This window comes from Cottoperca gobio, chromosome 18 (genome assembly GCF_900634415.1).
Source record: "Cottoperca gobio chromosome 18, fCotGob3.1, whole genome shotgun sequence".
In the NCBI taxonomy this organism is placed as follows: Eukaryota; Metazoa; Chordata; class Actinopteri; order Perciformes; family Bovichtidae; genus Cottoperca; species Cottoperca gobio.
In genome coordinates, this window is record NC_041372.1 from 4,445,042 (window position 1) to 4,471,340 (window position 26,299).

Genomic DNA, 26,299 nt, shown 5'->3' on the forward strand with positions numbered 1-26,299 from the left:
TGTGTCTGACAAAATGAAGGCCTGACCTCCCACGAGTTAAACTGAACATGTTTCATCCAACTTTTACAGATTTACCTGCAGATCTTCAATTATCTTCTACCGATTGAATGTTTTCTTCACTAAAGGAGCATTATATGTTTTTAAGATGGATGTGGGATTTATTATTTTACTATTCCGTGACGTGAGACTGTTGTGTTTACGTGACAGCCAGGTATATTTAGTATGATCAAACCCATGCTTAGGATTTGTCCGTGGCCTCTATCTTACTGTGACATTGCTCTTCATGTATTTGTCACCATCCAGAATAAAAAAGTGAAAGTGATTTATTTATTTTTTCCACAAGAGGCCTTTAACTCCACCATCTGCTAGAAGCTTTATCTGTTTGCTTTGGAAGAACAGTGCCCTCCTCCTGTTGTGTGTGTGTGTGTGTGAGTGTGTGTGTGTGTGTGTGTGTGTGAGTACAAGTCTGTTTGCTTGCATTGTGCCTGTGTTTTAATGCAGTGTTGTTGAATACTGATTTCATTGGGATCTGTGTGTGTGTGTGTGTGTGTTGCAGGATCCCGACCCACATTACCCAGTGAAATGTCCTTTCAGCAACAGTCTAGTTTGTTCCCAGTAAATATACTGAATTAACGACGAGTACAGCACATAAAGGCCTACAGTTGCATCTTTAGAGTAATAGAATTGATTAATTATTGTAGGTAAATGAGAGGTTTTGCTTAATAACATTTAAAGAAGAGGAAACCGTGTTTAATGCCTGTTACCTGCTCCAGAACATCCTGTAGTTAGGACTTCACAAAGCTAAACATTGAGCCTTGAAGCATAAATGACCAACATCCAAGTAGTTTTAGTAAAAACTCTTGTTGTTGAGATGAAACTGTGATTTCAGGCTGTAGAACAAGACTAGGTTTAAATCGATAAATAGATATTGAACACAAAGTTGCTTGTGTGTGTGCACATTAGATTCTCGACGAGCAGTTTACCTCGTATGGCAGACCTGCCATCAGTGTAAGAATGTGTGTGTGTGTGTGAATAGGTAACTGTTGGCATGCAGTGTAAAAGCTCTTTGAGTGGTTGGAAGACTAGAAAGGCGATATATAAAGGCAAGTCTATTCAGGTGGTGAGTCACTACAGCAGAGGTCAAACCTCGGGTTTTACAGCATTTACATGATTGTAAAGATACCAGATGTTGTGAAGCCGAGCAAGAGACGTCAGTCTGCACTGTTTACAATGTACGATGAATTACACATACACTATCATGTATTTAGATAACAGCTTGGATTCTTTGAAATACAGGATCAGAAAAGGAGGATGAAGTAAGAAGTGCAACGATATCTAGGAAGGCAGTAATCAGTTAAATGATAAAAGATCAGAGCATAAGCTAAATAATTAGTGTTGTCTGATCCTGATTCTCTACCCTTTGAACTTGCAATGTTTGTTTACATCCAGTCCTTTTGGTCCCCATGCTATCCTTTTTTATTCTTTGTGTGTGTATATGAATAAACTATAAAGACATTTATGTTTCTTCATACCCTTACAACAAGGTGTAGATCTGAAATAAGTGAATAAGTTCGAGGATCTTTTATCATTTCCTTGTTGGTCCAACCTTTGATTTGGTGTTGCTGTTATGTCACCGCTGTCAGAAGAGTAACATGAACACCCCTTTGGGGAACTTGTCATTTCAGATGAAATAGTCACTACATAATCTTTCCTATCATGCTTAACAAGAGCAGCATAAACAAACTTCAAAGTTTTGTCCAACATGATTACAACCATGTGGAGTTGATTAGACCGCTGAAGTATTTTGTGGAGGGAAAGAACGTTCACCCTCTCGTCATCACCTGCCTGCAGCGGGTGGACGAGCGGAGGTGGTTCCTGTGCGGTTTGAAGCAGGATTTCCTTCAGTCTGTCCAGTAATGCTCTGTCCCTTTGTGGCCCTGTGGCACCTAACTTGACCTGAGGATACAGTGACCTGCCAATGCTCTGTCACTCGGCCTGGGAACACTGAAGATTATACATTCAGGCACGATAACTGCTCTCATATCATGCCTTAAGAAATACATTTCTTTCTATAAGGAGCACTGACTGTAGAGGTTTGTTATTTATGAAGATGTGACCAAGCAAGTTGATTTAGGAAAAATCAGACGGGGCCCAGTGTCTTTTGGATTTATCAAAAAGCGTTTATTAATAGTCATAGTAATGTCACACAAATTCACAAGTGTTTAAGACATGTCTGGCTCAGTTTGGTGTGTGTGTGTGTGTGTATGTCTGTGAATTCTCTAAACAGTGCAGTTATAAATAAATGACCACAAAGAGAAGGAAAAGGGTAAGGTAATATTGCAACAGGAAAAATAGAATTCTCATTTTAAGAAGATAAACAGAAAAAAAAAGTTGTTCAAAGAGAACATTTAGCACCATCTATCCCGTTATCATATTCAACAGATATCATTAAAATCTCGTCTAAAAGCCCCCTACATAATAAAAAAGAATTACCATTTCTCAAAACACTTTGGAAAAAAATGTTTTTCCTTAATGAGCATACAAACACAGCATTCCATTAGTCATCTTTTCTACGTGAGCAGTGTGCCTATTGTCTACAGGAAAGGTGGTGTTATATTCAAGATAAAGATATCATTTAATATATATCAGGAGAAAAAGGCAGGAGTCGAGAGGCAAGCACCAGAGAAACAGCAGCCTCCACTCCCGTGGACACACAACCCCCACGTTTCAGTTCTTACAGAGCAATCGGTCACTATAAAAAATAAAGAGGGGGAAAAAAAAACCGCAAACTTGTACAACCCTATTAAAAAAGGGAGAACATTGATATCCAATAAATAGAGGAAACATTTTAAATTAAATGTACAATGCCAAAAAAAAAATCCAGGGAATACTAAGTCTGCATATTAGAACAAAAACAATCAGAGGTACAACACACAAACACCAGATGGTAATGAGTTCTTTTTTAAAGAGAGTGCATACAGAGACGGAAGAAATGAAAAAACAAAAAAAAAAAGACCTGATGAGTGACTGAGGAAATAAAAGTATAATTCATACAAACACAAGATTTACAACACATACAAGAATCTGAAAGACAAAATGAAATCCCACCCCCAAAACAACCAAAGGCGTTAAAACCCGTATGTTTTGAAGCATTACAAACATTTGTATTTTTTAAATTCTTAATGCTTTAGAAAAATGTTCATATCTCTATTATTAGTATTTTTCATTTTCTCTCTTTTCTAAATACAAGGCCAATGTGGTATATATCTAGGCTGATCTAGTTTAGAAAAAACAAAACAATAAATTATTTTTAAAAAAGACAGCACCCCACAAAAATTGCAAACAGCATGTACAAATTTCAGTATTCAATACAACAACAACAGAAACGCACCATCAACTACCCTCTGCAGTTTGTTCAATGGCAGCACCAACTGCCCCCTGGTTCTCAACTTCACTGTTGCCAGGGTGTCTGGTCGAAAGCACCATCTGAGAGTAAACTGGTATTTTATTGGCGGCTTGGTATTTCTTTTTGTAAACAGTAATGATGAGTAAACGTATTCAACTGGCTGTTCGGCAAGTATTAGCAGTAGTAGCAAAAATGAAAGTGTAAGTTGAAAACCAAAGTGAAACTGTGTCTTTTGTCCTGGCTTGCAGGAGTTTTGGTTATGGCTGAGGAGACGCAGGAGGGAGCTCTGTCACCGGGAGGAGGCCTGGTGACACCAAACACACAACAAAGGCAATTCATTAGAGACGTGTTCAAGTTGGAACACGTTACACTCTACTATGATTTTATCTCATATTTTTCCAGACGCGTCTTCTCACCAGGTTGAAGGAGTCGTACGTGTTCATGAGCTCCTCTATGCGGTACTGCTCCAGCACCACTACGTTGGTCAGGTTTGGGCTACGCTGACGTGCGCAGTCCTCACAGTGAACCACATATGTCTTCCTGCTGCTGCTCTCACTTGTCACAAACAACAAATCGAACACCTCCAACTGTAACAGAGGAGAGAACCGGTTAAGAACATTTCAAAAATAGTTACAGTGAGCAGTTGTATGTGGAAAGAGAAGCTCAACTAGTATTGATATATTAATATTGAAAGTATATATGTCTTTCATGGCAGTTATGTGAAAACAGAAGTTTAAACAGGTAAAATGATTATCTAAAGGTAGAACGGTTCCTGACCAGATATTAGAAACACTTGATATACAATCGAACAACCAACAGCCTCCAAAATGCCCTTCATGATGGTAGAATGTATTGCATAGGTTTAGCGAGGCATCCCTAATAGACTGTGTTGTTCCTGAAGCACGAGTGTTGAACATGCGTCATGGACGTTGTGGTGGAACTGGGTCATTTTGACGCACTACACATTATTTGTCATGTTAGTTTCTGTCAAAACTCTACCTTCCAAAATGTAGGATTTATTGTGCTGTGTGATCGTGACGGAGGATACTCACGTCACACTCGTTGCAGTAGTAAGCAGGCTCGTCCTTCACCCGACTCTGATAGGAAAGCTTCTTGCCATCAGCCACCAGTTGGTCTCGCAGGATCTGTATGTGCTTCATGGACTGCAGCAGGCAGTGTCTGGCAGAAAGATAAACATACCAACATTAGTATAAAGTTGCCATCAAATGTTTATATATATTTAGCGATAAGTCCAACTGTCATTAGGGTCATAATGTTCATGTGGAGTTTAAACTGAGGGATATAAGCCATGTGTAACTAACAACCCCACTCACTTGACCAACTTGAAGGTGTCTGGGTCGGTGATCTTGACAGTCCGCGCCGCGTTCCAGGACACATGGATCATGGGGACGATGGATTTGACTTTCTTCACTTCGTTCCACTCGAACCTCTCCAGGGCCAGCTGGTACTGGTAAGCTGCAGTTACACGTGAAACAATGTTGAACACATATTCTTACTACCGTTGACGTAATCTGCATTTGGCCACTGTGCACTCCTTACCATTGAGAGGTCCGACATTCCAGGCGATGTTGTTGCACCAGCCGACGGCCTGAACCCAGTGAACAGTTCCAGCGTTGATCCACACCAAGTCTCCAGGCCGCTGGATGAAGCGGTACACGGGGATGTTGGCTTTGTAGAGATCCTCCAACACCGGCCACCAGGACCCTGTCAGGTAGTCCACTCCGTGCCTAGAGGAAGAGTTGTGTTAGAACTGCGATGTTGGTGCATCATAAATAAACTCCTTGCTTTAACAAACTGAACAATGTCTACTCACTTTTGACAGAAGTCATTGATGGCCTGCCAGTAGTTCTCATGGACAGAGAACCACTCACAGTCTCCAGGGCCGATGTTGATGTTCACCGAGCAAAAGTTATTGTTCTCCTGGTGACCTGTTGATTAGGGACAGAATATCGTCTGTCATATATAATGGTATTACATTTTTTCATTTAACAGTAACATATCTTAACTTGTTTGTTATTCGTTGAACTAAAGATGTCCAATTACAGACAGAAGTCCTTACCTGGCGTCCGGCTCCCTGGGACCTTCATGTAGAGCTGCACTGTGTTCATGCCGAGGATGGTGTGTCCGACGTGACTCAGCATATTCCCACTGGAGGCTACACGCATAAATGCTGGCAGCTTCTGCAGCTCCTGTAGCTGGGGCTTCCACCTGAGCGGAGACAGCCGGTTAGAACTGTTCCATCAACTTTCATAAACAAGTTTTGCTAGAGAGCAATGCAACTTGTGGGAAACTATTTAATGGCTTTCATATTATCACCGCTAATGTTTGAGGCCGATATGTTAAAGTTGCTCACCTCTTGGGATCTGAGAGGTCAATGTTGGTGCCAAACTTGATTATCTTCCCCACTTGTTTCTGCTCAGCACTGTGGAAAGAGAAAACAGCATTACTACATATTGCAGAACACTTGTTTAAGTAAACTTTGCGCTCTTTTAGCAACATCCTTACCTGCTACTTTCTTTAGAGCTGTCCTTGCTTGGAGTGTCAGAGATGCTGGATGGCTTCTTCTCCTTTTCCTCTTCATCATCCTCTTCGTCGCTGCCTTTCTCCTCCTGAAGACACAGATCACACGACATGATATCAACTGGATCACAGCACAGAAACATGCAGTGCAGAAATATTTAGAGCAGGAGAACTAGAGGATATTTACCTGCAGACTCTCTTGGAAGCTGGAGGCCTGGTACTGGGCATACTTGGCGATGGTGGTGTGGGAGCGGCTGCTCTCGCAGGGCCATGTCTGGCCTGTCCCACTGGGGTCCCAGTTCTCATCAGCAGGCTGCTGCACCTGAGTCCTCACCTCGACCTGCCTGCTCTGCATTGGCTTCCACCAGTGACTTTGTAGAAAACAGCCCCAGGTCTAAAAGTAATGAGAGGGAACATTAGGCACATACGCATAACAGCCAATTGATGCAAATATATCTGTAACCACATGTAATAAATGTTAATGCATTTACAGTCACACAAGTTTAAACTTACTGAGTCGTAGAGATCCAGCCAGGCCTCTGATGACAGTAACAGGATTCTTGGGGTCTGTACAGAACTGCAGGAGCACGGGGGAGAAGGCATCCCTCTTACTCTCCAACTACAGAGAATAAAAAGCACATCAATACACAGAAGCAAACTTGTCACCACAAGAGGGCAGCACAGACATGTTGAGCCTTATTTTATCTCAATATCAACTGTCTATTGTGTACACTACAGTGTTTCCCCCTGCGCACCCCCCCCTGAAATTCAAGGTGTTTTTTAATATACTAAACGCTCATGGTATTTATCCAATTTATGTGCACGTTTCAGTGTCTACTGAATTTCTTTGCACATTCACATTCTCTCTGCTCGCTGTTTCGCGGAGGAAAGGAGAGGAGAGAACTACAAAGTGCAAAAAAGTCAAATCCAACACAAACTCATGTGAAAGTATCCATGTTTTTTACCATTAAAATTGTTATAAGTATTGTTATAAAATAAAATATGTGACTCTTAACTGTTTGTTCAGGTCCAAATGTTCTGTAAAAGGGTCCCGCGGGGAGCGCCACGTATATGATCATACATTTGTTTTGTTTACCAAAATGTATCAAATATTCTTTTCCCATATGTATCAAATCAAAGACTGAAAGAAAGCTTGTATATGTATGAAAGGTAGTGGACGACATACATAGATGCTGGGTGTAGGAGGGTTGAGTTTCTCTCTGGGGATGGGTTCATCAAAGGTCATGGTGGGCTTCACAGAGAAGGCTGGGAGCAAGAAAGATTCTTTGAACTTCCCTTTCACTCTGGCTCCCCTACAACAGAAGAAAAGAGAACATGAAGACACAAAACACAGGTTTCTGTTACTACCACTGTGCCCATTAGCAAGCTGATGGGGTTCTTTGCTCAACACACAAACTACCCTAACAATAGAAATATCTAACAGGACTCCAGCAAGGGCAAAGGTTTTCAGTGTTGACATGAGAAAAATGAGTATTTGGCTTATAACATCAGAGTATGCACCGTTATCTCCTTTGTGAGGAGGAGGCATTTCGTGCAACAGCGGACATGGCCCAAACAGTACTGGTTATAACCTTGTTTACATGTACTTCCACTATTTTGAGGAAAAGAGGCGCCAAGGTTGCCGGTCTGGATGAGACCCATGTACCGCCCACTAGCGCTTCAATTGTGTATTTGCGTTTTCGTGTGGAGGAAAACCCCTCTTTAAAAGAACACCAGTGTATGGGCTTAGAATTCATGAGTGAATTCCTGCTATTTGCAAAAAAGCAATTTTACATTAAATATTTTCTGCAGTCTTCCTACAGTGCACTTACTTGCAAGACCTGATGATTTCACTGGCAGTGTTCTTTATGGTGATTTCTTCCAGTGGGATCCTCTTTTCCTCCACCTCAGAGGCAATGAATGTCTCCCTGTCTCCGCTCTCCACTTTGATCAGGCGGATCTTCAGCTCTTTGGGTGGCCCATCTGACAGCGCCTTCAGTTTTAAAAAGTCCTGTCGAACCCAATGAAGAACCACATTCAGAGTCTTTTTTGTCCTCAGAAGATCTTTCTCCAGAACTTCTCGAGGTCCATTCTGGTTGCTCTCCTTCACTGGCAGAAGATGCTTCCTCAAGTTTCGTCTTATCTGTGTCATAGTGATCCCGGTTCTTCTCAGGCCCGTCCTTGCTCTGGAGGTTGAGGTCGCCGAGAATTCTGCGATCTTTCTTTTCCTTATGGCACTTGCCATCTTTGTTCAGCTTGTGGCTGGAGCTGGAATGAGTGGAAGAAGAAGATGATGATGATGATGATGATGATGATGATGATGATGATGAAGAAGAAGAAGAGAAGGCTATCTCCTCTCTCTTTTCTCTATGCTTCTTTTCTTTCCTGTCTTCGTGCTTCCTGCTGCTACTGTGCCCGTGCTTCCTCTTCTTATCTTTTTCCCTCTCTCTATCCCTGTGCCTGTCTTTCTCTCTGTGTTCTTTTACTTTCTCAGGTTTTTGTCTGTCCTCCACTTTGACATGGCTATCAGGTTCATCGAGGGAGTTCTTGTTAGGAAGTGACTGGCGACTGAGCATGATCTCGCAGCTTTTGCCCAACTCTGCCAGAGAAGACTCCGAGATGGTCGTCAACAGTCGCTCCTTCTTAACAGGGTTTATGGTAGAAATACTCTCCTGTTTGGTGGAGTTTATTCTGTCTTCAGTTGTCCCTCCATCATCTCTCCAGACATCAGCGTCCTCTATTTTTAGTTTCTTGTCTTCCAGCAGAGGAGGGGAGGACTTTAGAGGGGGGACAGCTGGACTGAATGGTGGATTGGTTGAATCTGACGTGGGAGAAGTGCCTTGCTGCTGGCGGCAGATATCCGGGCCCAGTGACAGCGAAGAGGAATATTTGACCCCGACCAGAGCCGAGGGAGGGGGTCTCCCAAAAGGCCCGCCACGGTAAGCATACTTCTGGCTCTCTAGAACCGTTGCTAGAGACTTGAACATGCTGTTGACACCAGTTTGGTGGAGGTGGGGTCTTTGGGGTGGCGGAGAACAAGATGGTGTCTCCGAGTCTTCGTCATCGTCCTCCTCGTCAGCCTCACTTTTAGTCTGCTCGGGGAGGCCGTAAAGTTTAGCAAGGTCACTGTGGCGGTAATTGGTGTTCCCCACTCCCATGTCCATCGACCGTTTAGGGTTCAGCGGGACATTCGGAGAAGGTTTATGATAGTCCTCATCCTCCTCGTTGAGAGAAGATGTTCGGCTGCAAGGGGATGCCAGGGAACCTTGGCGACTGAGCACAGGAGGGCTAGCGTGCGGATTGGATCCAAAGTCTTCCTGGTTGGGCTGATGCTTCATTGCTGGAATGAGGTCTGGGGCACACAGGTAGCTCTTGATAGGCTGGACACCAGGAGTAAAGTTGTCAAGAAGACCTGTGGACCCAGTCTTTTCACTGTACATCTCTTCTTCTTTTTTGATAGATTCATCCAGCATGGCCATAATGTTAGCCAGACCATCAGGAAGCAGTGTGGACAACTCAGAGGGCTCTTCCTCAAACTGGGCAGAGTCTGCGCCACAGCTGCGTGCATTTTCCAAACCACTTCCTGTCACGTGCTTGTGGAGGATTCCTCTCATGGAGCTGGAGGATAAAGGTGGTGGGGGAAGGTTTTCTCTGGGAAAAGCCTGATACAGTTTGGGGGGCTCTCTAAGTGCCAAGGTAGGAAGAGAGTGGAGACTGCTCTCTCTCTCCCTGGCCTCCCTGGACTCTTTGGATTGGTTGGGCGCGGCTTGCATAGCCGGGGGCTTGTTGGGGTATACCGACTGGTTCATCCCTGAGGTATTGTGTGTTGATGAGGGGCTGAATGTCGTGCCGCTATTGTTGCTCCACATTTCCCTCTGCCTTTGCTTCTCTCTGGCATATTCAGTCTGAGGCGTAAGAGGGGGCGGCCGCAGCCTTTCCACAGGAGTAGTGGTGGTGGGTGTGAGGCCTGGTGGACAGGGGAGAACGCCGCCACGGCTGAGCCAGGGGTAAGGGGGTGATGCATGGGAGCTGGGGGGCGAGGGACCTGAAGGAGGTGCTGTAACAGTAGAGAGGCGAGGAAGTGGGGGTGCTGGGGAAATGTTGCCGGAGAGCAGTCTCTCCAGATTTTCAATTGCAGTCTGCTCTTTGCCTTTTGCGCTGAACAGTTCCTCCTCCCTCTTCCGCTCCATTCTCTTCTTCTCCTCCTCTTTCCTCTCCAATTCTCTTTGTTTTTTCTTTTCTTCCTCCTGCCTCTCCAGTTCCCTCTTCTTTCGCTCCTGCTCCTGCCTCTCCGCTTCTCTCTTCTTCCTCTCCTCCTCTTGCCTCTCCCACTCTCTCCTCTTCCTTTCCCGCTCCTTCTTCTCCCAGTCTCTCTTTTTCCTCTCCTCTTCCTGCCTCTCCCATTCTCTCCTTTTCCTCTCCTCCTCCAGCCTCTCAGCTTCTCTCCTCCTCCTCTCTTCTTCTTGCCTCCTCTTTCTCTCCTGCTCCTGCCTCTCCCATTCTCTCCTTCTCCTCTCTTCTTCCTGTCTATCCAGTTCTCGCTGCTTCCTCTCCTCCTCTTTCTTCTCCAGCTCTTTCCTCTTCCTCTCCTCGTCCCGCTTTTGTCTCATCTCCCATTCTTTCTTCCGCCTCTCCTCTTCTCTAATTTTTCTCTCCTGCTCTTCTCTGTCCCTCTTCCTCCTTTCTTCGGCTTGCATGTGACCCTCTAGCTCTGCATCGAGCTTGTCTAGAGCCTCTTCGATGGACTGAGGGACAGAGGCCGGAGCCGGTGGACGAATCTGGGGCTGAGAGTACGCCTGTGTCGAGGCATATTCTGCCTGATGACCCAGTCTGGAGGAGAGGGCTGGATTGGATGGCTGAGTTGCAGCATTGACGGTGGAGCGTTGAGCGGAGCGGTATGTAGTAGGACAGCTAGGAAGAGGATTTGAAACTCTACTTGTGATCACACTGTCACCTGTCCTCTGGTGCCCAGAGGAGAACAAAGAAGATGATGAAGAAAACGCAGGGGGTTGCTCCAGTTCTGCCTGAGCGTAATATGACGTCTTCCCCTTCATGGGCCGGGACTTGGTGGGTCCTTGTTGGTGAAGCTGGTTACCGTTGGCCGTTTGGCCTCTCTGACATCCTGGCTGCAGCAGAGCATTGAGCTGAGAGGTGGGGGTAGTGATGACACGGGTGGTGGTTTGGGGTGCTGGCTCTCTTCCTCTCTGCCAACTGCTATTACTGCTGCCATTGTTCACAGGGCAACCAGCAGGGGGTGATGTGGTCACCGTGGAGACACTAGCCATAGTTACACCAGTAGAGCTCCTGTTGCTATAACCACCGATGGAGCAAGATGCCTGGGATATGGGAAGATTGGCGGTGATGACGGGTGTTCGAGTGGAGTTGGTTAGGGGCAGGGGAGGGATGACATGATGGTGATGCTGGGAAGGACCTGGAACTCGACTATCCACGACCTGATTGTGGCTCTGCTGGCGCTGAGGTAGCAGTCCTGGAGGCCTGTAGATGCCCGACTCCTGAAGAGACATAGAACAATTTTCAATTAATAAATGTAAAAATGATCACTATCGTAACAACTGCAGCTGGGTTGACAGATGAATTGTTTATTTCCGAGTAAAATCAATATGAACACGGCTCAAATGAGCTGCGGCATCGATGTCCTTTTCACCAAAATCAGCGTGATATGCAGGTTTCTGTTTTAAACCTCGCTGAAATGGGCAATAGACTTCTTTCACATTGACAGTAGACGAGTATGCCTTTATTTAGGTTTTTTCTGGTGGTGTGTCACATTCAACGTCACAAGAAACTCTTTTACTTATTTAGTCTCTCTTTCAAACTCAGTGCAGACTAACTTTTAACAATGTTGGAGCACTTGTTTAACATGTTTCCATCACTTACGATCGAGCTGAAACCGATAAAGAGTCATTAGCCCAGTAAATTAATTGAGATTTGAACCTTTTCCACTAAAGACAAAAGCCAGATGTTGGTGTGTGCTTTTGTGCAGTGAGAAAGGGGCTTTATACTCACTAGGGAGTGACTGCTGGGCCTGCTCTGGTATCTCCAGGCCTCATGGGGCCCACTTTGCAGATGCTGAGGTACTGAGGTGCTGCTGGCAGGAGGAGGGGGACCCTTGTGCCCCAGCCCTAGATGAGGCTGGAAGTGGCTGTAAGGCATACTACTGCTGTTGTTGTTGTTGTTGTTGCTGGTTGCAGGAGGGTTTGCTGGTGACGATTGGGCATGAATGTGTTGATCTCTTTCTCCCCTGGTGGTGGTAGATGCCGTGTGAGAGGTAGCTTGGCTGCCACCTTGGCCCCCAGTGAGAGGGCCTCTCTGGTTGTGAGGACCACGAGGCTCCATGGCCTGGCAGGGTGGAGCCAGCCCTAGTTTGGAGCTGGAGCTGGGGTAGGAGGCGTGAGGGGACTGCTGGTTTACAGCCTGAGGTTGGAATGCATCTTTTTGGAGCTGAGGAGCACATCCCTGGTTGTAGCTTCCTAGGGAGGAGTTTGGTGGAGGGGAGAGGTTTGAAGAGGTGGAAGAGGACTTTTGGGAGTAGCTACCCATTCCTTGTTTGTTGTTTTCCTGTTAAACAAGACGGAACGAGCAAAAACACAACAAAGGATGATTAGAGTTCAATAAAACTAACTAATCTGATCCTGTGGTCAATAGTAAAACATTAACCCCTAGCTCCAAGTACCATATATCTAACGAAGGGATATTTTCTTACTGTTCGGAGCTGGAACTCCTGTGATTGTGGGTTCTTGCGGTCAGACATTTGGGGCTGCCAAGGAGTGCTGTTGTTCTTGTGAAGGGGGTTCCAGAAGGCAGCTTTTGGAGGGAGGTGGTGGACTGATGACTGGTGCTGAGATAGCAAAGGCTGGGCAGGGCCAGGGAAACGCTGCAGCCCAGGATGGGATACCTGCAAAGGGAGAGGGACATTATAATATAACCAAATCTAGAATTGAGGTCATACATTTCCACTCATTGTGGCTGTTTCGGTATAACAGATACAGATGTTGTTTGCTTCTGTACCTGATCCGAACTCTTTTTCCTTTTGCTGGGGCTGGGACAGTCCTCTGCAGCTGGGCGGGAGGACGGGTGCATGGATGGTGGAGGAGTGTGCTGGATAACAGAGTGCTCTCCTAATGGAGGGCCCGGTCTCTTCAGCTGACCCCCGAGCATCTTCCCTGGGTAGCCCCTCTGCTGTAAACAGAAACATGAAAGTATCAGTGTCATGGCCGAAGTAGACAACTTGTGCAACTATATGCAACAGAGATTGTTGTACGTCTGTATGGATGATGAAACGTGATCATAACCAATTTAGAGAGCTCCTACCTGGTGCACCTGAGCCCACATCTCTTCTCCCAGCAGTGGTGGACCCCGGGGAACATGCTGCTCCTGAGGACCCCCAAACTAAAGCAGACAGGAAAGACAACTGTTGGAGCCATTTCTGCTTTCATAGAATTATTATTGTCTGATGTGTATGAGATTATATTTACCTAATTATTTGATTTACCTCTTTACCTGGCTCTAATGAGTTTAGAACTAAAGTCAGTAAGCTCTTTTTTTGTTATTGTTATTTCTACATAAAGTTTACATTGATCTCTAATGTTTGTACGCCGCAAGCTTGGATAACGAAACAATTATGATGTGATGCAAAGTAACAAGAATCTCCGCGATTGTTTGGAAACACATTGAGGCGAACCACAACACCCGATAATGGATGGTGGTTATATTCTTTTAGAATCTGTTTAGACACAAACCATGAATCATCTATGAAAAACTGTTCAACTCTGTACTGTTCACCTGTAGCAATGTCACTCACCTTCAGCAGTTGGTTTGGCCTGCTGGGGGGAAGATGGGGGTTGGGGGGAGGGCCGCCGCTGCCTGCATAGCCTCCATTATGGAGACGAAGTGAGTGCTCATTGGGCAGTGGCACGACAGAATGTCCTTGAGGAGGGAGGTGGGAGTCATACAGCTGACCTAGTTGTTCCCACGCTCTGTGTGGAGGTGGAGGGTGAAGATGATGAGGAGGAGGTCTCTGCTGCTCCCTCTGCAGGCCTGGTAACATTGGTTGTGGGAGCTCGAGCTTCTCACCTCCACGCATGGGCCTGGACCGGCAAAAAAAGAAAAACGTCAAACAATATTACAAGAAACAACAACAACAGATCTAAAACACACCAGACGCTTGCTTCATCGTGTCGCTCTCTGTAAATTCATTTCCCACAGTCTGCTTTCAAAATGAAGTTCTTTCACTGATGATTTTGTGCACGACTTACCCATTACTAAAGAATTTACTCTGATGGTTCAGTCCGCCCATAGGACCAGGAGGTAGATGGGAAAGGAGCTGGTGTTGGTTCATTCCAGGCGAACACCTGATGAGGAACAGACAGCACTACAGTCAGAGGACATCGAGCAGTTTTTACACCACGGTTCTGCTGTGTAAATGTAATTACAGGTTAAGGCAGACGCATTAAAGTTAACAACGAGGTACGTAAAAGTGTGTGTATGTGTTGTCATGGCGACAGACCTGGCAGGTGGCTGCCAGGCGCGGCCGCCCACGGGAGCCCATGGTCCCCGGTTGAGTCCGTCCAGAGGGAAGGAATCCCGTGTGCCACGCCCGCCAAACTGCTCTACTGCGTGATGCATCCAGCCTGTGGATGTTAGACATGTAGTTTACTCACGGCATAATAACACATCACTACAACTGAGAAAGTTGCCTTTATCTTATTAAATATCTTGACAAATAGGAAATATGATGTAGCTGAGACTCATAATCAGGAGAGAATAAGAGATAAGTTATTTGGCACATATATTTCTATAAACTACTTTTTAAAGGGTATACAACAGCAGTATGTACTGTATATCATTAAAGTGAACAAGAGAGCTCCTACTCACCAGACTAGCTGTGTCTGTGAAGCCCTCCACTGCAGCACAGAGAGGGCCTCACTCCAACACTGAGAATAACTGTACGGTCCAACTCCTCTGTCTTTAGCACCAGGAACCCCAAAGCCTGTTAGCTACAGAGAGAGAAGAACAGGAGAGCCACTATGAGACGAGCGAGACAGAGACACTGAAAAGTCAATAAATGCCAGTGGGCTCTTTATTACATAGACTAGTTAGTGTGTGTATGTGTGTGAGTTTGAGAGCTTGCCAGCAGAGAAGGGAGGCTGTAAGAATATAGGGCAGGGGAGAAGAAGCAACCTGAATTAAACTTTATTTACTAATCTAATTCTCACCACTGATATTCCTCTGATTTTGTTCTAGTTTGGATATTCCCCCAAGAAGCATCAGAACATTTGCTTTAAGTCTTAAATCATGATAGATGTCTTTGTCTGTAGCTGGCTGCTATGAGTCAGTCGGCCTGTAGGAGGCGCCAGTATGCCGGTTGGTACAGAACAGATTACTACTGAGGCCCAGATGGCTCAGTGGAGAGCTCACCTAGGAGGACAGACCTGGGGTTACTGTAATCCTTACCATGGGCGTCCTGATAACAGGAGACAGAGGGAAAGACTAAGAGTAGGAGGCCTTGGTCACATGCCAAGTGTGTCTGTGTGAGTGTGTGTGGTGTTGGAAGCAATGCCAAGTGTGCAAGCTGCATGGTCGTTTCAGGCCTGTGCTGATTTAGTGCATGCGAGAGAGAATAGTGTGCTCTCTTAAGTGGATGATTGTGTGTGTGTGTGTACATAAAGTGTGTGTGCATGTGCATGCCCGGTGGATACACTAAGGTTTAATCTCATTACGGCAGGCGTGATGGAGAGGGAGAGGGGGGCAGCAGCGACAGACGGTCTGAACAGGATGGAAGGATAGATTAAGGAGAAAAGATGGAGAAGAGGGAAGGGATGGAGGGAGGTGGAGAGTAGGAACGATGCCATGAAAACGCCCACACACCTTCCCACACACACACACACACACACACACACACACACACACATATACACACATACACAGAGGCGACACAAAGGAAAGCGGTTGAGGGTAAAACGCATAAAAGAAGCTGTGAGATAACTCCCTCCCCTCCCTGCTCTCACACGCGCACACACACACACACACACACACACACACACACACACACACACACACACACGCGCACACACACACACAAAAAAATACAAAGAAGTCCGTGTTTCAAAGTACCTTTGGTTCAAAAAAGACAACAAAAGAGATCCCTGACAACCTGGGAGGGATGTGTTCGTACCTACACATTCCCCACTGCTGTTAAAAACTAGCGTAACAAACACATACTTTACATTACATCACAGGTCATTTAGCAGACGCTCTTAGCCAGAGCGACTTACATTGAACTAAGTACAGGGACAGTCTCCCTAGAGCAACTCAGGGTTAAGTGCCTTGCTCAGGGGTACAATGGTGGCAGCCCTGGTATTGAACTCCACACCTTCTAGTGTTTTATTTGGAAGGCGTACCACCAGACCAACATTTTAGCAAACTTTTGTAAACAGAGCCCGTGGGTCCATTCTTTTGTAGTTGTCTGGTTTTATTTATTTTGTAGACATTTTAATATTTTTTCATCTTCCAGTTCAAAAGTTTATTTCTCTTTGAAAGAGTGTACTTGCATTAATATGCTATTATATTATCATTACATCAGTGGCATAAATGGTCTTGTGATGAACATATCATTGTTTATCACTATTACTGGATCAATATATCGCCTAACAAAAGTATCATGACTTACACATTATACATGAACACTTACGGATCCAACATCACATTTCGAAAGCAGTCACAATAATGTGCATTGTGCACACACACAGGTCCTTTCTCTTGCTCAGCACAGCATTCTTCCACCACTTTTCCTAAATTAGCTCTGGTTATACGCAGTCTTTCCTCCCACCAATTCCTCTTCTCTGCCTTTCTTCCTCCCACCAACTCTGGATCTCTCGGCCTCTATTTAAAGCCCAGTAGGGGATATTTCAATCTCTGCACACTTTTAGCCAGTCAGGAGTGGTGCTCTACAGTGACACACACACACACACACACACACAACCTCTCTATCTCCTCTCACAGGGATCATCATCCACCAGGCTCTGCTGCTATGTGAAGATAGGCTGGCACTAACTGTCAAGGCTGCAGTTTGCTTTAAGACAAACACACACACTCATGCTGAGCGTACCTTTTAGAGTAGCACCAAGTTATTGATTCACAGTTGTGTTATGTCTCAGCTTCGGCTGCCAATCATCTCTCTGGGGTCTCCTCAACCCTGAAAGACAAAGAACACAAAAACATTCATGTCAAGCTGTCATAAAAACAACATGAAGCCGCGCTGAACACAATACTCAGAGGTATGATGATATATGAAGTCTTGAAGCAAAGGATATTCAGGGCTGAGGGTGGTCTTTGCTTTCTATATGAAGAGACAACCTCTTTGTCGGGCTGCTGCATCTTCTCACTTTTTAGACAGAGCATCGCCAGCACTCGTCACCGAACCCTCCTGGTTTCCTGACTTGTTAGGTGACTCCTGGTTTCAGAGCAGTCTAGAAAACTTAAGGGTGGCTAAGAGGCGAAGGGGTAAATCAGCAGGGAGGCCGACACAATGGGAGTAAGGGGGGGGGGCTCTTGTTCGCTCACTCTCTCTTCTCACACAGACACAATGGTGAGACTAACTGTGCAGCTTAAAAAGGCAGTCAGACACACAAACAAGGCTCACGCTCTAACAGGAAGAGCCGGGTCGGCTGAGTCAACTATCGCATGTGAAAGAGTAACATAGTAAAATAATAAAACACATGGCATAAAGGAAAGAGGACAGAGGGAAGGAAAGTGTGACTTTGAAATGAGAAAAATGAAGAAAGATATAAAGTGAAATCTCACGAGAGACCCAGGTGGTGAATGCAAACAGGGACAGAGTGACCAGGTTGTAATTACCACTTTTATACAGGGTGTGTGTTTAGGTCTGTTGTGACCAAACGGTCGTCTATTCCAGTTGCTACCCTGGCTATCACATTGCTCACAGCCACTCTACCAGCACAGTGTGAGAAACTCAGTACTCTGAAACCAGATAGTGTACACAGACGGCAGACAGTGTTACATACCAGCTCGGGTTCTATCAGATGATACCAAAGTGTTGAAATGTGGTTATACTGTTCAGTACTGTGTGTGTATGGAGGAAACAGTGTGTGTGTGAGCATTTCATTTTTCGGGGAACCCCCACATGACTCAGAAGATGGAAAAGGGCTTACCCCAAACCGCTCACCCTAAACTCCGCCCTCCTGGGACTCCACTTACAGTCAGGTGACCGGGGGCGTTCTGCACCGCCAAAGACGTGACGACAGCGGGAATTTCTTGGACTTCGTGACGTCATTTCTGCTTCCGACGCAGTGTTTACAGAGACAAACAGGATGTGATGACGAGATGCAGGGGGGGGTTTCACGGGCGAGAGAATAATCAAAACTACCAAACTGCAAGTTCAGGGGAAATGATGGGGTAAGTTCCATGAACATGTTGATCACATTTTAATGTCAGGTCGTTTAACCACAACAAGATGTGAGTGCAGTAAGAGATTAAAGCCAAAGTAAGTTAGTCTCTTCAGTGAAAGTATACACAGCTGACATTCCATTTCAGCAATTCACAGTTATATCAAACATTCCCCCACGGTACATCTTCAACTGAAATCTCCCCCATTGACGCAAGGCATCAAGAGAGGTTCCCGACTTCTCCCTCGTTGTTGTAGTTACGTTAGCTAGTTGTTGTCCCAGCAACACTAACTATCAACTGGGAGGCTGGGCCAAACAGGAAGCTTTGGCAAAGAGACAAAGCTGTGCCAACCGTCGTCTACCACACCAACCAGAAAGCCAGAGAGAAAATAAAGGAGCTCTGTTGAACCCTCTGTGGAATTTAACAAAGAAACACAAATTTAAAAAAAGAAATCCACCGTGACACACAAACCAAAGGCACACGCTTGTGGCTGTGCACAAAGTTATGGCTGAAATTAAGATGTTCAGATGACGTCCGTCTCTGAGCAGTAGCCTTAATTTATTTGCCCTAAGCCTTCCCTGCCAACCACTGGCCTGCTCTGGTCCCCGGCCAGACAACCTCAGAGGAAAATAGACTGGAGCGAGACGAGGGGAGGCAGTAAGGTCATACACTGCAAGAAATATCCATCGGTACAAGCGTAAACATTGTACTTCTTGAAAAACTTAGCCTACACTGAGCGTGACCATATGACAACCCCAGAAGATGAGACCACTGACAACTAAAAGCTTGAGGGGCAACTGGAGAGTTTTACTGTCCTGGTAAAGTCACTGTAGAGTCTTTCTGATAAGAAATGACCAGATAAGACTGGGAGAAGTGGCAGATAACAGAAAACAGAGCGAGGAAAAAAGATCTGGCAGCAATGAGTTTCTGGCCGAGGATGACGGAAAGGCCATGCTTGGTCTTGTCTCCCTCCCTCTCTTGTTCTGTCCTCCCTCGCCCTCTCTGGCCATTACATAATCAGTCCCAGATAGAGATCGTGTTCTGAAGGAAACACCATGCATTTCTCTCTCTCTCTCATACACATTTGTTTTTTTGTTTGCGTGTGCAAGCGTCAGCGCATGGCGTTCCAAGACTGTGATGCGGACTAACTATATCAGGCCCACACCCTCACACACACACACAGAAAATCAGAGGACGCTGTTCTAGCCATCACACACGGGGCAGTGTGGGTAAGCCAATGGCACGGCAAGCAAACATTGTTCCTGCACACAAACACAGAAGCATCTGACCTCCGTGATGGACGATTATCTCCTGCTAGCGTCCATCTCAACAGCACAACCCTCATCCAGGGGACAGAGTTCTGACGTAGCCATTGTCTTACTTTGTATCCTCTCGCTTACATGTGCACTCCCTCACATTTGATCCACATTCAGGCCTAAGCACAGGGGGAGGAAGATCTACAATCTTCATATTTGAACTCTGTTGGGGTGACGATGCTTCTTATGTCAACAGTCAGTAGATTTTAAAACAACAGTAATTAGCTTCAGGTTAGCAGCAACCACCAACCTAAGCCTGTCTCGTGACCAACTCTTTTCCAATTGATTTTTTTCATTCAAAAGAAGGAGGGGAAAATGTTGATTTGCGTACCCCCAGTGGCAGTGACACACTGACAAGAAACAGTTGGCCTACATTCATCTGTTTGTGGAAAAAGACCCAGAACATGGAGGAGAGGGGGGCTGGTAGGAACACATGAGGCCCCTTTTGTCTCCTGCACTCACCACGCTTACATCTGGGCCTGTGATTGACAACATACAACTGGGTTAGTGTGGTGCAACTCTTCTTCTTTCTCACATACACATACACACACACAGAGATCAGATGCACGTGTGTGACGTTAAAGAGAAAGGGAACAGAGCTCAGAGGAGAGAGGAAGCTGTCGTCACAACCACAGGAAGTAGGCCTCCATGAGGGGTGTTTGTGTGTGTGTGTGTGTGTGAGAGAAAGATATGCATTGGGAGGGGTTTGAAGGCTGAGGCTTCCTGTTGTAAAGATATGAACTGTATGTGTGTTTTAGTGTGTCTGCATAAGCTTTTAGACTGTAATAAAATAGATGAAAGTGATCTTTTATGACTAACCATTCTCTGACGATGTGAAATTCAAAAAGATGGTCGGTTTCAGTCCTAAAATAAACCTCAGACACAGTCATCTCGTGTGAACAACACAGGTGTCCAACTCATGACTAACAGAAGCCTCGTCAACAACAACCAGACAGTCAACTGACTAGAGAAGCCATTTACTTGCGTCTGACCCTGGATGTTAAGGGAAAAGCCTCGTCTGCCCTGCACTTAGCTTCTGGTAAAAGGGAATGACAAACATATGATGACAGTGTGAGTGTTCGTGTTAGTCACCTGTGCTCCCCACTTCATTTACTCACAATCTCTGTTACAGAGGAAACGTCAGTCTGGATTTCTCGTCAGACTCAACACTTTAGTGAATGAAGCTGACTAAAATTGAGAGTTGTGTGTGTGCGGGACAGAAAAATGTGTGACTCAACACCTGTAAATCCCGACAAACCCGAAATCTAAGAAGACGTGGGCGACAACTAAGAAGTGACAAGTTCTTGATCATCGTCACTCTCGATTTCCACACTTGAGCAACCTAAAAAGCCCCCTTAAGCTTTCTTCCTGCTTGTCTGGGTGATTCTTTCAATAACAAATCTAAGAAAAGTGTCTGTTCATAGGAAAAACAGTCTCAAAACCCCCCTCCCTCATGCTGCTCCGTCTCTCAAGGTGCTTCTATTTCACGTCCAGGACACAGACACACACACGCTCACACTCTGCTCCCTTGGTAACAGTTGCCAGGGGACCCGGTGGCGTCTTCACTAACAGTTCTTAAACTAAGCTAGAGAGGCAGAGATGGACAGATAGAGGAATTCATAACAGGGTTTATGAGAGGTCTTGACTGATCAACATGTTTACTGAGACCCCGTCTGACGCAATTATTATATAATCACAATTATTTGAGCGGACCGTGATCATTTTGCATAATCGTTGGATTCCACAATCATTTCATGCCAATGTTACAAATGTAGCAACAAATAGGATCCATCCGCTGGGTAAATAAAGCGCCTCCCTGAGCATAATGTTCCAATGTCATAAAACAAAAAGGCAGGCTGCCCTCAAGCACCATCCTCTTCCTCCATGGACTCACAACATTATGTCTCATCAGCAGTGTGTGTGTGTGTGTGTGTGTGTGTGTGTGTGTGTGTGAGAACAACAAAAAAACAACATGGACATGTGTGCAAGTCCTACATGCATCAGAGTTAATGACATGTATTAACGCAATGCATGCTGTCATTAACTCTGATGGCCATTGCAGCGTTGTTCTTACAGTGGGTGTAATTACCCACCGATCATTTTGACTTTATCAGAAGAACTGTAACCACTTTGGTTATGACGCCGCTGTTTGTTCATTTAGTCCAGAGAATCCCTGGTCTGCTCTCAGATTCCTTAAATACCGATGTAGTAGATATTTCAGGCATTTAAACATATATATATATTTCCTATGATGCACGCAGGCCTACTCGCTAGCTGAGCTATCATTATTTTTGCCAATGTGGTTGAAGTGAGTAAAAGTAGTCACCGGAGGTGAGGGGAGGTAAAAAAGGAAGGAAAAATATTCTTTCCAAAGGTGTGAATGTGTGTAGCTTTGTGCATGAGTCACATACACACAGTGTGTAGGTTTTCACCCCCTCCTTCCACCGTGGCATCATCATTTGTGGCAAAGAGCCAGAGATAACAGAGAGGAACTGAACTCAGAGGGAAAACTTTCCCTTTTTCTCTCACAGGGCTGAACAGGCAAACAGGAAGTAAACACCCCGTTACTCTAACACAGCTCTACTCACTCTGGGTGGATTCAATCTCCAGACTTCTCTTCTCTAATATCATTGTTGAATCTCTGTTCAAAATGCTGCCATATTTTGCCACCATTATTTATAGTTATGGATGTCTAAGCCTCATAACTGGCAGTATAGCAGGGTCCTGCTGGTCCATAGAAGCCAATATAAATATGTAAATAGGAATAAGACTTTATCCAAACATATTAGTGATTAATATAGCATGAGCATTGTTATATATTCTGTCTCTTTTCATTGTTCTTGTCTTTCACATTTAAATAATACCTAATAGAGCTAAATGCCTAAAAATAACCCTTTACACATGGTGAACCCTACAGAAGTCACGCTTCCTGTTCTCTGGGGTTTGGCCCACACTTTGGGAGACCAGGATCCACAGCATGCAGTCTAACGCTGCATGGTGGAATTCCACACTTGGTTGACTGAGTTTCTGCCCCCCCTTGGCCCGAACCAAAACCTTCATCCTGCTGTGTGGACAAGCTTGGTGTATTAAGTGTTAGCATGCTCTGCAGGAGACTAAATAAACTGCCAGGTATTTTTATTGCAGTACAGTGGACAAGCACTATTCCCAGTTGTAATGCAACATGGTGGGTAAATACTGTACTATAAATATGACTGTACTTAATGTTTATCCTGGAGGGGAACTTGATCAGAGCCCCTTTAAATGTTCAGAGTTTCTGCTGACATGAAGGCATGGGAAATTCCTGAACTAGTTTCCAACCATTGTGCCAGCTAACACGTAGGAGAACTCGCGTTTTTACGCCTGACCTGTTGGGGTGTGAGAAATCGCAGGGCAGGGCAGATGTTGTCATGCACTTCCCTTATTCCCTCTCTCTCGTTTTTGAGTTGATCTCTGGAGGAGAAATGACATCCTTTACTGGAAACGCTGCAACAGCATGGTGCCACACAAACGGTTTCATCATGACGTCCGATCACTTCCCCCACAAGCTTCCCATTGACACACACACACACACACACACACACACACACACACACAAACACACACTCATTTGTTTCTGTAACAAGCAACAAAGGCAGTCAAGAGGCAGGAGAATCCCCCAAAATCTGATCAGACAGCCAAGACACACACAGTTCTTGTTTCATCACTGTCAACTGTTGAGTACTGTATGATGAGTAAGCACTTTTAAGTCAACCTACTGACCCATTTCCCATGGCAGCCACACACACACACACACACACACACACATCAAGGAAACATCTTAATTAGATCAAAGTAATCCTTAATTTGTTTAGGACACCGTAACACACACCCCCGAAGCTACATATGGGGAAAGGGTGGAGGTGGGAAACTGTCCTGACACACACACGCGCACATACTCCTCTTCTGCTTACTCAAGTTGTGTGACTCACTCACTATTGTTGATTTAGCAGCCTTATTTTCACAGTCATCTCTCTCTCCTTATCCTCCTGGCGCGTGTGTATCACTTTAATATTCCTCCATGTTCGTCAGCACTCATAGTAAAATGGGCGGCGATTATTCATTCACTCACTCACTCACACACTCCTATTGAGATCGCGGGACAAACGGGGGCGGGGGAGAGCTGAGGCAGCACACAGCCGGCCAACAGTGTGTGTGGAGCGATTTGCAGCTTTAACTTTTTACAACCTCCGACATCAAACGCGGAGACGAAGCGCACCGCTGGTTTCCATGCCGATCGATCTGATTGATAGGAAGTGAACCTTCAAAGGCTTGGCTTTTTTGTTTTCTTCACGACCCCATGCCAGCACACTCCGCTCTTCGTGATCTGGGGCTCCTTTATTGTGGGCAATAAAGTGACAAATAAGGCTCCCCCAGCCAGCCACAAATTCTCATCAACTGTTTGTCCTATGACCTGTGAAAATAACTTTTAACGTCTGTGGGCGTTGAGATAATAACAAACCAACAATAACAACAACTATTGGTTATATTCCAAAAATACATTACTACGCCCCCAAACTACTGGACTTTATCTTCGTTAAACTTCCATTGTTTTGATTTTTTCTTACTCATCAACATGTGTAATTTCGGTCAAAAACAAAAGACATGCGCGCCAGCTGGGTGTGTTAAGGTGTATAAGTAAACCCAGATGACTCACGTGGGCTTTATTATCGGCATATGTCTCAAGATAAGAGCGCCAGAAATGTGTTTGAAAGTCGAAAAAGTCACTTTAGTTTGCACTAGTGTTCCCTCTAAAAGGTGATAATTAGATAACAGATCACGTTGACCAAATAACACTATGCGGTCAGACTTTAGTGCTCTGACTGAAACCCAGACCTAAAGGACAGACAGCCCAAAACACCGCCCCTCCCCCCATAAAGAGAGGTGATGCAAATCACTTCCTTTCAATCCGGCTCTTTGTGTGCGTAAGGATTGACTGGGGGGTGATGGGGGTGGCAACTATCCATTCACTTTATACGGCTGCCGACCTCAGTGATCCTGCCCACCCCCACTCCAGCAGAGAGAGACACACACACACACACACACACACACACACACACACACACACACACACACACAATGGCGTGAGATCTCCTTACACAGGCAATTTTCTCTCCATGTCCTCTAGCTCTCCTTCCCTTTTCTAGTCTTGGGATGATCATGAGTTTTCAGGGTAACAATGACCCAACTAGAACCTGGCGTTTCCTACAGCAATATGAGGATTAGCTCATTTTCACTATCATGAATATATTTGGGTTAGGACTACTACTACTACTACTACTACTACTACTACTACTACTACTACTACTACTACTACTACTACTACTACTACTACTACTACTACTCAGGCTAGTGTGATAAGCAGAAATGTATATGGGCTGGAACATAAACAGAAACACCCTCAGATCGAGTTCTTAGAAATGGGGATTCATTTTGGGGCATTTGACACAAAAAAGGTCCAAGAACCCCGAATTCACATCAAAGCCAATTTTCAGAAATTACTCCGATACACGCACACGAAATGATTAAACATGTCCAGTAAAGATGATCAATCGTGACTATGGAGGAAAACAATTCTCCGAATTGAGACACACGCGTGGGATCTCAGAGTCACCTGTGGTTGGGAGAAAACTCAGCGAAATTCCCCCACCTCATCAATTTTAGACGATCAAGGGTTCCACTTTAATCAATTAGCCTGCTCTCAGTGCTGCCCTGAATCACTATAGAGCTGTAATAAATAATACAAAATATAATAAACACATCTATATCTAATGATATTAGGAATATCTCAGGAATATCATGTTAAAACTTACTTTTCCCTGACCCACTAACTTGCCTGCTTACAACCAAAACAAAGTCGACTGGACTTTTAAATGCTGCCGGTTCACACAACACTCACCGTTCATTGGAGTATTTCAAAAAGGACGCTCCACAAATAAAACAATCTCCAAATAGAAATGTGTATCCTGTTCCTTGAGTAATCCGCGGCAGCCTCTGCAGTCTTTGTATCCGCAGGCTTGGAGCTCCGAGTCTGCAGAGAAATCCCCGACGAGCCAGCTGAGCGGAGAGCAGCTACAGCCTGTAATCCCTGTTAGTCTCCGTCGCTTCCTCTCGAAACAACCATGAAATATGAGCCGCCTGTCAGATGTCCGCGATCGTCTTGTTTTTCTCTATATTCTGGTAATATTCCGTTTGATGGCCGCCTGTGCCCGTGCAGCTACAGCCCCACTCGCTCGGGTCTCTGTATCTGTCCGCGTCGAGCTCTCTTTTCCTCTGCTTCACACACAGAAGCAGCCAGCCAGGCAGGGATCGTATTGCGCTGAGCTCTGTTTTAAAGGGACAGAGCCATGCACACTCAAACACGCGCACACCGAAACAGAGGCGCGCACTCACGTGACGTCACCCCACGGCCCCGGAATTCCCTGACAGCGCAAACTGGCACCGATTCCGAAGCCCGGTACCGATGCTTCTCCTCCTCCCCCTCCTCCTCCTCCTCCTCATAGGTTTATAATTCCTTTTCATTTCCCTCTACAGTTTTTTAGGCAGACTCGAAACCGACTGTTGGAATCGCGGAACA

The 26,299-nt window shown here is 45.3% G+C and overlaps 1 protein-coding gene across 1 annotated transcript; it reads right to left on the bottom strand.

Moving 5' to 3' along the window:
- Nucleotides 1–2,159: 2,159 nt before the first annotated feature.
- On the bottom strand, nt 2,160–26,012 carry kdm6ba (lysine (K)-specific demethylase 6B, a). The gene is given in 26 exon segments (XM_029455336.1): nt 2,160–3,710; nt 3,823–3,993; nt 4,459–4,585; nt 4,741–4,882; nt 4,967–5,154; nt 5,241–5,355; nt 5,487–5,635; nt 5,781–5,849; nt 5,933–6,036; nt 6,135–6,287; nt 6,289–6,341; nt 6,461–6,566; nt 7,134–7,260; nt 7,780–7,968; nt 7,970–10,264; nt 10,415–11,460; nt 11,972–12,523; nt 12,669–12,860; nt 12,974–13,144; nt 13,277–13,354; nt 13,767–14,052; nt 14,221–14,316; nt 14,472–14,595; nt 14,840–14,961; nt 17,073–17,159; nt 25,622–26,012. Coding segments are annotated over 23 exon segments (6,543 nt in total). The 5' UTR covers nt 14,591–14,595; nt 14,840–14,961; nt 17,073–17,159; nt 25,622–26,012; the 3' UTR covers nt 2,160–3,695.
- Nucleotides 26,013–26,299: the final 287 nt, after the last annotated feature.